The 14,671-nt window shown below is 45.3% G+C and overlaps 1 protein-coding gene across 1 annotated transcript in view; it reads left to right on the top strand.

Moving 5' to 3' along the window:
* Positions 1 to 14,671, top strand: part of LOC134354563 (proteasome subunit alpha type-6-like) — a 54,579-nt gene that overhangs the window by 18,491 nt on the left and 21,417 nt on the right. The window contains exons 3-5 of the mRNA XM_063063487.1: positions 5,476 to 5,557; positions 5,673 to 5,828; positions 12,907 to 13,085. Coding sequence (XP_062919557.1) covers positions 5,476 to 5,557; positions 5,673 to 5,828; positions 12,907 to 13,085 — 417 coding nt within the window. The remainder of the gene's footprint in view (positions 1 to 5,475; positions 5,558 to 5,672; positions 5,829 to 12,906; positions 13,086 to 14,671) is intronic.

The raw sequence follows: 14,671 nt of genomic DNA, 5'->3' as shown, positions 1-14,671 counted from the left end.
TGGACGCCGCCTTTTTGAGGTATTGCTCCTTGAAGATGTTGGGGAGGCTAGTGCCCATGATGGAGCTGACTGAATTTACAACTCCCTGCAGCTTGATTCAATTTTGTGCAGTAGCTCCCCCCACCACCATACCAGACTGCTGATGCAGACAGCCAGAATACTCTCTCTACGATTCGTCTGAAGAAATTTGTGAATGTCATGGCGAGGGTGAGAAGAATGGTGGGTAAAAAGGCAACCTATATAATTGGACAAAAAGACAAAGAGCTTGAGATAAAAAGACCAAAGGACAGAAACTCTTGGCAAACAGCAAGAACACATTCAGTGGCAATATGGGCATCAATCCTAACGTTGGGGATGAATAAACAGTGGATGTTTTGGGCCAAGACCCTTCTTCGGGACTGAGAAGGGAGTGGGAAGGTGCCAAAATAAAAAGGTGGGGGAGTGGGGCAAGAGGCTAGCTGGGTCTTCAGGAAGGGCCTTGGCTCGAAATGTTGACTCTTCTCCATAGATGCTGCCCGACCTGCTGAGTTCCTCCAGCATTTTGTGCCTGTTACTCAAGGTCTCCAGCACCTGCAGAATCTCTTGTGTTTATGAGTTATTACCATTATTGCAGCAGTCTGTTTCTCAACTGGCAAACACAGGATACCCTCAGTGGTCCTCATTAATCTGCCAATCAGATGGCTTCATAGACAACACGTCGTCATGGCAACCCTGTCCACACCCTATCAGAGCCATTCCCTTTGTCCTAACCTTCCTACCCCCACCCTTTCTGCAAATTAAAACTAATGCGTTGTCTCACTTTTCCTGTTCTGCTGGAAGGCCACTGACCAGACATGCTGACGGCATGCTACCTTGTACAGACGCTGCCTGACCTGCCGAGTAGTTTTTTGTTTCCTCTCCAAGATGCCCCTGGACTATCCGGTGCTGAGTAACAGGACCCTGTGATCTAAATTCCACTGTCCCCCTCCCCACCTTCCACCCATGATAGTCCAAAAGGACCATTGTGCAGGATTTGACAGCACCCTCTGTCCCTTTAGAGGGGCAATCGTAAGGGACTCTGTGGTGATTCATACTTGGGAGTGCCTAGTTCATTTTCAGCGCATCTTTAAAACAGCACGAGTTATTAATATCACATTCAGCTGGGGGAAAATCATTTTGATTACATAATGGCAAAACAATTACGGCATCAATTACACAAGAGATTCTGCAGATGCTGGAAATCCAGAGCAACACATGCATTTGGTTTATAGAGGCAGCGTGTAGTGAGACTGCTAGCAAGGTCAGGCTGACGATAGGGCAAAATTAGATAAGACAAGATAATGCAACTGGGGTGGACGAGGGAAGTCAAAGCCAAATAAAGTGCATATAATGGAGTAAAAATTAGTAGGAAGTTAGAGGATTGGGAAGCTTTTAAAAACCAACAAAAGGCATAAAGAGTGAAAAGATGGAATATAAAGGTAAGCTAGCCAATAATATTAAAGAGGATACCATAAGTTTCTTCAGATACATAAAGAGTAAAAGAGAGGGGAGAGTAGATATCGGACCACTGGAAAACGCTGCTGCAGAGGTAGTAATAGGGGACAAGGAAATGGTGGATGAACTGAGTAGATATTTTGCATCAGTCTTCACTGTGGAAAACACTAGCAGTATGCCAGAAGTTCAAGAGTGTAAGCACACAGAAGAGAGTGAGGTTGCCATTAATGAGAAGAAGGTGCTAGGGAAACTGAAAGGTCTGATGGTAGATAAGTCATCTGGACAAGATGGTGCACACCCCAGGGTTCCGAAAGAAGTGGCTGAAGAGATTTTTGGAGGCATTAGTAATGATCAAGAATCAATAGATTCTGGCATGCTTCTGGAAGTATGGAAATTTGCAAATGTCATTCCACTCCTCAAGAATGAAGAATTGGAGTTGATTGTTAAGGATGTGCTTTTGGAGTACTTGGAGGCACATGATAAAATAGGCCGCAGTCAGCATGGTTTTCTTAAGGGAAAATCTTGCTGAGCAATCTGTTGGAATTCTTTGAAGAAATAACAAGCAGGATAGACAAAGGAAAATCAGTGGATGTGTATTTGGATTTTCAGAAGGCCTTTGACAAGGTGACATACATAAGACTGCTTAACAAGATAAGAGCCCGTGGTATTACAGGAAAGAGCATGGATAGAGCATTGGCTGATTGGCAGAAAGCAAAGATTGGGAATGAAGGGAGCCTTTTCTAGTTGGCTGCCGGTGACGAGTGATGTTCCACATGGGTCTGTTGTTGGGACTAATTCTTTCTATGTTTCATGTCAATGATTTGGATGATGGAACTGATGGCTTTGTGGCCAAGTTTGCCAGATTATATAAAGGTAGGTGGAGGGACAGGTAGTGTTGAGGAAACAGGGAGGCGGCAGTAAGACTTAAACTGATTAGGAGAATAGGCAAAGAAGTGGCAGATGGAATACCGTGTTGGGAAGTATATGGTCATGCACTTTGGTAAAAGAAATAAAAGTGTAGACTATTTTCTAAATGAAGAGAACATTCAAAAATCTGAGGTGCAAAGAGACTTGAAAAATCTTGTGCAGGATTCCCTAAAGGTTAATTTGCAGGTTGAGTCGGTGGTGAGGAAGGCAAATGCAATGTTAACGTTCATTTCAAGAGGACTAGAATAGAAAAGCAAGGATGTAATGTTGAGACTTTATAAATCACTGGTGAGGCCTCATTTGGAGTATTGTGAGCAATTTTGGGTCCGTTAGAGAGGATGTGCTGACATTGAAAAGGGTTCAGAGGAGGTTCACGAGAATGGCTTGTCATATGAAGAAAGTCTGATGGCTGTGGGTCTGTACTGCTTGGAGTTCAGAAGAATTGGGGGGTGGGGGGGGTTCTTCAATGAAACCTATCAAATGCTGAAAGGCCTTAACGTGGATGTGGAGAGGAGATTTCCTGTGGTGGGGGAGTCTAGGACCAGAGGATACAGCCTCAAAATAAAAGGACGTCCATTTAGGATGGAGGTGTGGTGAATTTCTTTAGCCGGAGAGTGGTGAATCTGTGGAATTTATTGCACAGGTGTCTGTGGAGGCCAAGTCATTGGGTATATTTAAGGCAGGGGTTAGTCAGGGCATGAAGGGATACAGGGAGAAGGCAGGAGAATGGGGCTGAGAGAGAAATGGATCAGCCATGATGAAATGTAGAATAGATTTTAGGCCAAATGGTCTAATTCTGCTCCTATACTGTATGATCTAAAATGCTGGAGGAACCCAAGGATGTACAGGAAGGGTGACGAAGCCAGAATAAGAAGATTCAATAGATGCTGGAAATCCAGAGTAACACACCCAAAATGCTGGAGGAACTCAGCAGGTCAGGCAGCATCTACGGAGAAGAGTAAACGGACAACGTTTTGGCCTCGTTACCACAGAGGTCAAAGATTCAAACTACTCTTATTATTTAATTATGTATATAGAATCCAACCCTGATATTCCCATGGATAGCTAAGAAACATAGAAACACCATGGGACCCGATTAAAGAAAACACCACATACCCATTTAAACACTTGGCAAAAACCAAGTAAATAACACAGTGACAATTAAACATCATCACCCTGCCCGGTCCCTGAAACGGTCCAAGAGTCACAGCCTCTGAGTTCAGCACTGTGTCAGCGGCTGCAGGCTACAGCGTGTGTGCAGAGCCAGTTCCGCGCTGAGACGCCGTGATCAAATCGCGCAAGATGGCGTAAAAAGGAGTAAAGAAAAACACGTGGAGCATGAACAGCAGAGTGAGCCTACAGCCGTGGAGCGCGTCCAGCATTGAGGACGTTGGTCATCGGACTGCAGAGTCCCTTGAAAATGAGTCCACAGCCGTGAGGCGCCGAGGCGATCGAACTTTGCAGCGTGCGACCCAAGACTCCTGCGCCTTCCAGTGGCAACAGGGAAAGGGAGACCGGTGAAACGCAGGCAGAACGGCGCTGAACACCCGTTCGTTTTCCACTCGGGTCCTCTTCGATTTTAATCTTGCTCGATGCTTTAATCGGAGTGGAGTACTGGAGCCGACCGCGGGTTCGCATTCCGCTGTCAGGAATTGATGACTGTCCCTGCACAACCTTTCTCAACCTCGCCGAATCCCTGAAGATTTGGCAATAGCGCCAAATCGTTTAGTCGGCTCAAAAATACATTCTCAAGATGGAATTTACAGGCTGCAGTTGGTCTCAGTTCAGGGTAAGAAATATATTTAAAAGAAGAATATCTAGCTGCTCCATGAGCTGTCTACAGGATTTTGGCGCTGGGCGTTGGTCACTGGCGCCACCTCGCCACAAAGAGGTCCAATACTCCACGGGCAAAACACAGGATACCCTCAGTGGTCCTCATTAATCTGCCAATCAGATGGCTTCATAGACAACACGTCGTCATGGCAACCCTGTCCACACCCTATCAGAGCCATTCCCTTTGTCCTAACCTTCCTACCCCCACCCTTTCTGCAAATTAAAACTAATGCGTTGTCTCACTTTTCCTGTTCTGCTGGAAGGCCACTGACCAGAAATGCTGACGGCATTCTACCTTGTACAGACGCTGCCTGACCTGCCGAGTAGTTTTTTGTTTCCTCTCCAAGATGCCCCTGGACTATCCGGTGCTGAGTAACAGGACCCTGTGATCTAAATTCCACTGTCCCCCTCCCCACCTTCCACCCATGACAGTCCAAAAGGACCATTGTGCAGGACTTGACAGCACCCTCTGTCCCTTTAGAGGGGCGTTTGTCAGGGACTCTGTGATGATTCATACTTGGGAGTGCCTAGTTCATTTTCAGCGCATCTTTAAAACAGCACGAGTTATTAATATCACATTCAGCTGGAGGAAAATCATTTTGATTACATAATGGCAAAACAATTACAGCATCAATTACGCAAGAGATTCTGCAGATGCTGGAAATCAGGAGCAACACATACAAAATGCTGGAGGAACTCAGCAGGTCAGGCAGCATCTATAGAGAGGAATAAACAGTTTTGGGCCAAGTCCCTGCATCAATTAGTTGGGTTTCTGACATGCTCTGGGCAAATCAGAAAAAAACAAGGAAGCTATTCAAGAAGATTCTCCTCACATTAGATTATCTCAGTCTATCTTTGCCATTCCCTGAATACAAGCAGATGCACCTACCATGTCAGTAACAGTCTTACACAATATCTTCTACTCAAGATCTTACAATAGGTCACTTCTTCCATTGGTTATCATCATCACAGAGGCCCACCATTCAGCCCATGCCATCCTCTACTGCTACCAGCGGGCAGGAGGTACAGGAGCCTCGGGTCCCACACCACCAGGTTCAAAAACAGTTATTAGCCATGTCCATGATCACAGATCTCCCACATCATACTCGATTCAAGTGTTCGCACTACTTTGGGAATAAATTAATCTTGGACTCTGACCCAGTGAGTGACTCCAGCTCTTTCTGCTGGAGATTCAGACTGTCAACATCGGACGTCAGCTTGCCAATGCTTGTTGTATTTCAGGATAAACTTATTGATGCCAGCACCGTGACCAACATGCACCGCCTAACGGACAAGATCGGCTGCACCATGACAGGCATGCTAGGTTAGTCCTTTTTGCCGCCTGCTTGTGGGCCCGTTCTTTCGTAGCCATGGCAACTGTGTTTAACACACTTTTCTCTCTGACACTTCTATGCCCCCTACCCTCCCAACGTAACCAGCGGACTGCCGGTCACAGGTACAGAGATCTCGTCACGAGGCTGCCAACTGTAAGTATAAGTATGGATATGATATCCCAGTGGACATGCTGTGCAAGAGAATGGCCGACATCTCACAGGTCTATACTCAGAATGCCGAAATGAGACCCTTAGGCTGTTGTGAGTACATTTCGACTTTAATCTGAGAATGCTTGCTGAGGGGGGAGGGGGGCTGGGGGCACTGTAGCATAAAACTATAACAAAGCCAACAACCCAGGTTCAATTCCCGCAACTGCCAGTAAGGCGTTCGTACGTTCTCCTGGTGACCTCGTGGGTTTCCTCCGGGTGTTCTGGTCTCCTCCCACGTTCCAAAGATGTTTGATTTGGGGTTAGTGGGTTGTGGGCGTGCTGTGTTGGTGCCAGCAGACTGCTCCCAGCACATCCTCAGACTGTGTTGGTCATTGCTGCTGACATCACATTTCACTGTATGTTTCAATATACCTGTGACAAATAATTCCTATCTTTAATCCCTGTCAACAGTCAGGATTTGAAATGCTGTTTGATAACGGAGACACAAGATGGTGGAATCTGGAGCAGCTCACAATCTTCTGGAGGTCTCAGAGGGCCGAGCAGTGTCTGTGGGGGAGAAAGGAATTGTTGACGTTTCTGAACCTAGTGAATGAGTTTCAATCCAAAATATCGACAGTTCCTCTCCCCCGACAGATGCCACAGAGACCCTCCAGCAAAAGGCTCTTTGATAGAATGGTGAGAATAGTCCTTAGCAGCAGGCTTCAAGAAATATTCCAAGGTTAAAGGGAAATCATACAACATAGGCTGTTCAGCCCATCATGTTCTGCATAAGTGTTCACCCCCTTCAAGTCAGTATTTAGCAGATGCACCTTTGGCAGCAATTACAGCCTTGAGTCTGTGTGGTCAGGTCTCTATCAGCTTCGCACATCTGGACACTGCAATTTTTCCCCATTCTTTACAAAACTGCTCAAGTTCTGTCAGTCTGCCTAGGGATCATGAGTGAACAGGCCTTTTGAAATCCAGCCACAAACTTTTAATTAAATTGAGGTCTGGACCTGACTTGGCCACTCCATGACATTAACTTTTTGTTTTTAAGCCATTCCTGTGTAGCTTTGGTTTTTGCTTGAGGTCATTGTCTTGCTGGAAAACAAACCTTCTCCCACAATGCAGTTCTCTTGCAGACTGCATCAGGTTTTCCTGCAGGATCTGCTGTATTCATTTTACCCTCTACCGTCACAAGCCTTCCAGGGCCTGCAGCAGTGAAGCATCCCCACAGCATGATGCAGCCCCCACCATGCTTCACGGTAGGGATGGTGTGTTTTTGATGATGTGTGGTGTCTGGCTACACCAAACATAGCATTTAGTCTGATGGCCAAAAAGCTCAAATTTTCAGAATCAGAATCAGTTTATTATCACCGCCATGTGACGTGAAATTTGTTAACTTAGCAGCAGCAATACAAAATCTAGCAGAGAGAAAAAAATAATAATAAATAAAATAAAATAATAATAAATAAACAAGTAAAACAATTATGTATATTGAATAGATTAAAACAAAAATGTGCAAAAAAAAGAAATACTGTATATTAAAAAAGTGAGGTACTGTCCAAAGATTCAATGTCCATTTAGGAATTGGATGGCAGAGGGGAAGAAGCTGTTTCTGAATCACTGAGTGTGTGATTTCAGGCTTCTGTACCTCCTACCTGATGGTAACAGTGAGAAAAGGGCAGCCCAGGGTGCTGGAGGTCCTTAATAATGGACGCTGCCTTTCTGAGACACCGCTCCCTAGTGATGTCCTGGGTACTTTGTTGGCCAGTACCCAAGATGGAGCTGACTAGTTTTACAACCATCTGCAGCTTCTTTCTGTCCTGTGCAGTAGCCCCTCCATACCAGACATGATGCAGCCTGTCAGAATGCTCTCCACGGTACAATTATAGAAGTTTTTGAGGGTATTTGTTGACATGCCAAATCTCTTCAAACTCCTAATAAAGTACAGCCGCTGTCTTGCCTTCTTTATGACTACATCGATATGTTGGGACCAGGTTAGATCCTCAGAGATCTTGACACCCAGGAACTTGAAACTGCTCACTCTCTCCACTTCTGATCCCTCTATGAGGATTGGTATGTGTTCCTTCATCTTACCCTTCCTGAAGTCCACAATCAGCTCTTTCGTCTTACTGACGTTGAGTGCCAGGTTGTTGCTGTGACACCACTCCACTAGTTGGCATATCTCACTCTCGTACACCCTCTCATCACCACCTGAGATTCTACCAACAATGGTTTTATAATCTGCATATTTGTAGATAGTGTTTGAGCTATGCCTAGCCACACAGTCATGGGTATAGAGAGAGTAGAGCAGTGGGCTAAGCACACACCCCTGAGGTGCGCCAGTGTTGATCGTCAGCGAGGAGGAGATGTTATCACCAATCCACACAGACTGTGGTCTTCCAGTTAGGAAGTCAAGAATCCAATTGCAGAGGGAGGTACAGAGGCCCAGGTTCTGCAACTTCTCAATTAGGATTGTGGAAATGATGGTATTAAATGCTGAGCTATAGTCAATGAACAGCATCCTGACGTAGGTGTTTGTGTTGTCCAGGTGGTCTAAATCTGTGTGGAGAGCCATTGAGATTGTGTCTGCCGTTGACCTATTGTGACAATAGGCAAATTGCAGTGGGTCCAGGTCCTTGCTGAGGCAGGAGTTCAGTCTAGTCATGACCAACTTCTCAAAGCATTTCATCACTGTCGATGTCAGTGCTACTGGGTGATAGTCATTAAGGCAACTCATATTATTCTTCTTAGGCACTGGTATAATTGTTGCCTTTTTGAAGCAAGTGAGAACTTCCACCCATAGCAGTGAGAGGTTGAAAATGCCCTTGAATACTCCTGTTAGTTGGTTAGCACAGGTTTTCAGAGCCTTACCAGGTACCCCATTGGGACCTTCTGCCTTGCGAGAGTTCACAGTCTAATATCGGCCTCTGAGACTGAGATCACAGGGTCATCAGGTGCAGCAGGGATCTTCACACCTGTAGTTGTGTTCTCCCTTTCAAAGTGGGCATAGAAGGCGTTGAGTCCATCTGGTAGTGAAGCATTGCGGCCAGTCATGCTGTTGGGTTTCATCAGACCATAGAACCTTGTTCCAGCTGATTTCAGAATCTCCCATGTACCTTCTGGCAAACTCTAGCTGACATTTCATGTGAATTTTTTCAACAATGGCTTTCTCTTTGCCACTGTCCCATAAAGCTGTGACTGGTGAAGCACCCAGACAACAGTTGTTGTATGTGCAGTCTCTCCCATCTCAGCCACTGAAGCTTGTAACTCCTCCAGAGCTGTCATGGCTCTCCCTCACTAGTCCCCTTCTTGCACAGTCACTCAGTTTTTGAGGACGGCCTGCTCTGGCAGATTTACAGTTGTGCCAAATTCTTTTCATTTCTTGATGATTGACTTAACTGTACTCCAAGGGTATTCAGTGACTTGGAAATTTTCTTGTATCTATCTCCTGACTTGTGCTTTCCAATAACCTTTTCATGGAGTTGCTTGGAGTGTTCTTTTGTCTTCATGGTGTAGTTTTTGCCAGGATACTGACTCACCAGCAGTTGGACCTTCCAGATACAGGTGTATTTTTACTACAATCAATTGAAACACCTTAACTGCACATAGGTTTATATATAGATTAGCTTAGATTGAATTTTATTGTCATTGTGTTGAGTGCAGATACAAAGCCAATGAAATGCAATTAGCATCTGACCAGAAGTGCAAAAGAATAGTGTTATTTACAAAATAACTTTGAATAAAAAGTAAGTGCTACAGCACACAAATATAAAAGTACTGAGACAGTACAATATGGGTGCAATACTGCTTAGCGCTGTGATGTGAGGTTCAGCAGGGTCACAGCCTCAGGGAAGAAGCTCTTCCTGTGCCTACTGGGTGGGAGGAGAGTAGAAAGTCCATGGTTAGGGTGAGGTGCATCCTTGATAATGCTTTTCGCCTGCCCAGGTGGCATTTATGGTAGATGTTCGCAATGGTGGGCAATTTGGTGCCGATAATCCGCTGGGCAGTTTTCACCACACGCTGGAGTGCTTTGTGGTCCAATATGGGACAATTGCCATACCACACTGAGATGCAGTTGGTGAGTATGCTCTCAATGGTACAGCGGTAAAAGTCCGTCAGTATCCTGGGACGGAGGTGAGCTTTCTTGATGCTCTGCAGGAAATAAAGACGCTGTTGTGCCTTTTTGATCAGGATGGAAGAGTTCAGGGACCAGGTGAGATCCTCGGAAATGTGGACACCAAGGAATTTGAAGCTTGATACACACTCCACTACAGCTCCATTGATGTAGATGGGGACATGAGTGTGGCTCCTAGCATGCTTGAAGTCCACAATAATCTCCTTGGTCTTCTGGGTGTTAAGGGCCAGGTTGTTGTCAGCACATCACGCAGCCAGGTGCTGGACCTCGACCCTGTAGTCGTCTCATCATTCCCTCTGATCAGGCCAACCACCATGGGTGTCGTCTGCGAACTTGATTATGGAGTTAGATCCATGTACAGGAGCACAGTCACGGGTGAAAAGGGAGTACAGAAGAGGGCTCAGCACACAGCCTTGAGGCACGCCAGTGTTCAGGGTGAGAGTGGAGGAGGAGAGGTTGTCTAACTTAACTGATTGGGGTCTGTTAGTCAGAAAGTCCAGGGTCCAATTGCAGAGGGATGAGCTGATACCAAGCTGGCGAAGTTTGGCCATAAGCTTGGAGGGGATCACAGTATTGAATGCGGAACTAAAGTCAATGAACAGCATTCTAATGTAAGAGTTGGGGCTGTCCAGGTGGGTCAGGGCAGAGTGAAGTGCTGTGGAGATGGCATCCTCTGTAGACTTGTTGGGGCGATAGGCAAATTGATGGGGGTCCAGGGTAGCTAGGGCACCCTACGCAATTCTAAAACCAATTGGCTGCACCAGTGATGGTTTGGTGTGTCATATTAAAGGGTGTGAATACTTATGCAATCAATTATTTTGTGCTTTGTATTTGCAATTGATTCAGATCACTTTGTAGAGATCTGTTTTCACTTTGACATCAAAGAGTCTTTTTTCTGTTGATCAGTGTGTCAAAGAAAGCCACATTAATCCACTGTGATTCAATGTTGTAAAATAATATAACATGAAAACTTCCAAGAGGGGGAGGTGAATATTTTTATAGGCACTGTATATGTATATTAAATATTTAAATTAAATATGTAGTGCAAAATAAAAATAAAAAAGTAGTGAGGTAGTGTTGATGGGTTCAATGTCCAGTCAGAAATCTGATGGCAGAGGGGAAGAAGCTGTTCCTGAATCATTGAGTGACTGTCTTCAGGCTTCTGTACCTCCTCCCTGATGGTAACAATGAGAAGAGGGCATGTCCTTGGTGGTGGGGTCCTTAATAACAAATGGTGCCTTTCTGAGGCATCGCTCCTTGAGGATGTCCTGGATACTACAGAGACAAGTACCTGTGATGGAGCTGACTGATTTTATAACTCTCTGCAGCTTAGGACATAGAACATAGAAATCTACAGCACATTACAGGCCCTTCGGCCAACTATGTTGTGCTGACCACGTAACCTACTCTAGAAAATGCCTAAAATTTCCCTAGTGCAGAGCCCTCTATTTTTCTAAGCTCCATATCCCACAGTTGATGAAGGCCAACACACTATATGCCTTCTTAACAACACTGACAACCTGCACAGCAGCTTTGAATATTCTATGGACACGGACCCCAAGATCCCTCTGATCCTCCACACTACCAAGAAGCTTACCATTAATGCTATATTCTGTCTTCAAATTTGACCTACCAAAATGAACCATCTCACACTTCACACTTGACGAAGGGTCTCGACCCGAAACGTTGACTGTACTTCTTCCTGTAGATGCTGCCTGGCCTGCTGCGTTCCACCAGCATTTTGTGTGTCTCACTTCACACTTATCCGGGCTGAACTCCATCTGCCACTTCTCAGCCCAGTTCTGCATCCTATCGATGTCCCGCTGTAACCTCTGACAGCCCTTCAGACTATCCACAACACTCCCGACCTTTGTGTCATCAGCAAATTTACTAACCCACCCTTCCATTTCTTCATCCAGGTTTGTTCATAAAAATCACAAAGAGTAGGCGTCCTAGAACAGATCCCTGAGGCACACCACTGGTCACCAACCTCCATGAAGAATATGTCCTGTCTACAACCACTCTTTGCCTTCTGTGGGCAAGCCAGTTCTGGATCCACAAAGCAATGTCCCCTTGGATCCCATGCCTCCTTACTTTCTCAATAAGCCTTGCATGGAGAACCTTATCAAATGCCTTGCTGAAATCCATATACACGACATCCACTGAACCTGTGTAGTAGCACCTCACCCCCCATACCAGACACCAGACAGTGATGCAGCCAGTCAGAACACTCTCCACAGTACACCCACAGAAATTTTCAAGTGTTTCAGGTGACACATCAAATCTCCTCAAACTCCAAATTAAAAACCATCATCTGGCCATCTTTATAGCTGCATCTTGAGCTGAGTATTTCCAGCAAGCATTCTATTTCGTATGAGTCATGTGCATACTTAAGTTCTGCTAGTCCCATCTGTGCAGTTCGCCAGTAAACAAACCTTGCTTATAAATCATCAACCAATGTTGAAACTTGCTTTGGAATTGGCTCATTATTGTTAGTTACGTCCCTACGCTAAGGACCTCCATCTCTCTCTGTCCTTGGACATCCTCAGATGTAGGAGGATTCTTCATTGCTGTTTCAGTAACAGTTTTGTTTGACCCAGGGTTGTTAGCCCTGAGTTAAACCCCTGAACCTGGAGGACCGGTGGACCACTCTTAGTCTGGCCCCTACCTTTTTGACACAGGTAACCCTACCAGGAACCAAAGCATAAAGCCCTGACTTCAGCCAACACAGCTCTCCGGGTCATTGAGGCACACAAACCTCCAAACCTTAAGATAAGGCTTGTGGTCCTCTTGGAGGACATGTACGGAGACACAGTGAAAAGTTTGTCTTGCATACTGTTCATACAGATCAGATCAGTACACAGTGCAGTGAGGTAGAACAAAGTGAAACAACACCAATGCAGAATGAAGTGTAGCAACTCCAGAGAGAGTGCAGTGCACGTAAACAATAAAGAGCAAGATCGTAAGGAGGTGGATTGTGAGGTCAGGAGTCTATCATATTGCTCCAGGGAAGCACTTACCGCCTCCTCTCTCGCTGTTGCTTTGCAGGTATGATGCTTCTGGCCATCGACGACGAACGCGGACCGCAACTATACAAATGTGACCCCGCTGGTTATTACTGCGGCTTCAAGGCCACTACTGCAGGGGTTAAGCAGATCGAGGCCAGCAGCTACTTAGAGAAGAAGCTGAGAAAGAAACCGGACCTGACGTACAAAGCCACTGTGGAGGTACCCTGTGTTTCAACACAGCTTCTTTCCAGGACACACTTCCCTCTGTCCTTTCTGTTAGTTTCTGGAGATGTAGGATTTTTGCAAGAATGGGTATGGATTCACCATCATCGTCATTATGTGCCATGTGCTCTGACATCATTGTTATGTGCTGTGTCATATGAAGGAGGCGATCATGGCGTTTGCATGACCTTGATTGTTCTTGGAAAATCCAGGCAGCCTTCTGCACTACACCTCCCCTCAAAGCTTTCACATCCTTCCCATAATGAGGTGATTGAAATTGAACAAAATATTCTGGGTGTGGTCGAACCAGGGTTTTACACAGCTGCAACATTACCGTACGATTCTTGAACTCATTCTCCTGTCTAATGAAGGCCACCTCACCATCGTTTGTTTACTTGTTATGTGCTGTGTCTATGACTTGGGCGATTATAGTCGTTCCATGACTGTGATTGCTCTTGGCAAATTTTTCTACAGAAGTGGTTTGCCATTGCCTTCTTCTGGGCAGTGTCGTAATTTACGAGACGGGTGACCCCAGACATTATCAATACTCCTCAGAGGCTGGCTGCCTGGCGTCAGTGGTTGCATAACCAGGAATTGGACAGTGACCAGCAGCTGTTTCATGTTTCAAGCATCAGGAATCCCCCTGTCTCAGGGACCAGGGAGAATTAGAATCAAGTTCATTATCACCAGCATGTGACGTGAAATTTGTTAACTTATCGGCAGCAGTTTAATTCAATACATAATGTAGAAGAAAAAAAAAACAAAATAAAATAATAATAATAATAAATAAACAAGTAAATCAATCAAAGTTGACGTATATTGAACTGATTAAAAGTAGTGCAAAAAAGAGAAATACTATATATTAAAAAAAGTGAGGTAGTGTCCAAGGGTTCAATGTCCATTCAGAAATCGGATGGCAGAGGGGAAGAAGCTGTTCCTGAATCGCTGAGTGTGTGTCTTCAGGCTCCTGTACCTCCTCCCTGATGGTAATAGTGAGAAAAGGGCATGCCCTGGGTGCTGGGGGTCCTTAATAATGGACGCTGCCTTTCTGAGACACTGCTCCTTGAAGATGTCCTGGGTACTTTGTAGGCTAGTACCCAAGATGGAGCCGACTAGATTTACGACCTTCTGCAGCTTCTTTCTGTCCTGTGCAGTAGCCCCTCCATAACAGACAGTGATGCAGCCTGTCAGAATGCTCTCCACAGTACAACTATAGAAGATTTTGAGTGTATTTGTTGACATGCCAAATCTCTTCAAACTCCTAATGAAGTATAGCCACTGTCTTGCCTTCTTTATGACTACATCAATATGTTGAGACCAGGTTAGATCCTCAGAGATCTTGACACCCAGGAACTTGAAACTACTCACTCTCTTCACTTCCGATCCCTCTACGAGGATTGGTATGTGTTCCTTCGTCTTACCCTTCCTGAAGTCCACAATCAGCTCTTTTGTCTTACTGACGTTGAGTGCCAGGTTGTTGCTGTGGCACCATTCCACTAGTTGGCATATCTCCCTCCTGTATGCCCTCTCGTCACCACCTGAGATTCTACCAACAATGGTTATATCCTCAACAAATTTGTGGA

The sequence above is a fragment of the Mobula hypostoma genome, chromosome 12 (assembly GCF_963921235.1).
Source record: "Mobula hypostoma chromosome 12, sMobHyp1.1, whole genome shotgun sequence".
Lineage (NCBI taxonomy): Eukaryota > Metazoa > Chordata > Chondrichthyes > Myliobatiformes > Myliobatidae > Mobula > Mobula hypostoma.
The sequence above is the reverse complement of the archived record's forward strand: the minus strand, read 5'-3'. Positions and strand labels throughout refer to the sequence as shown.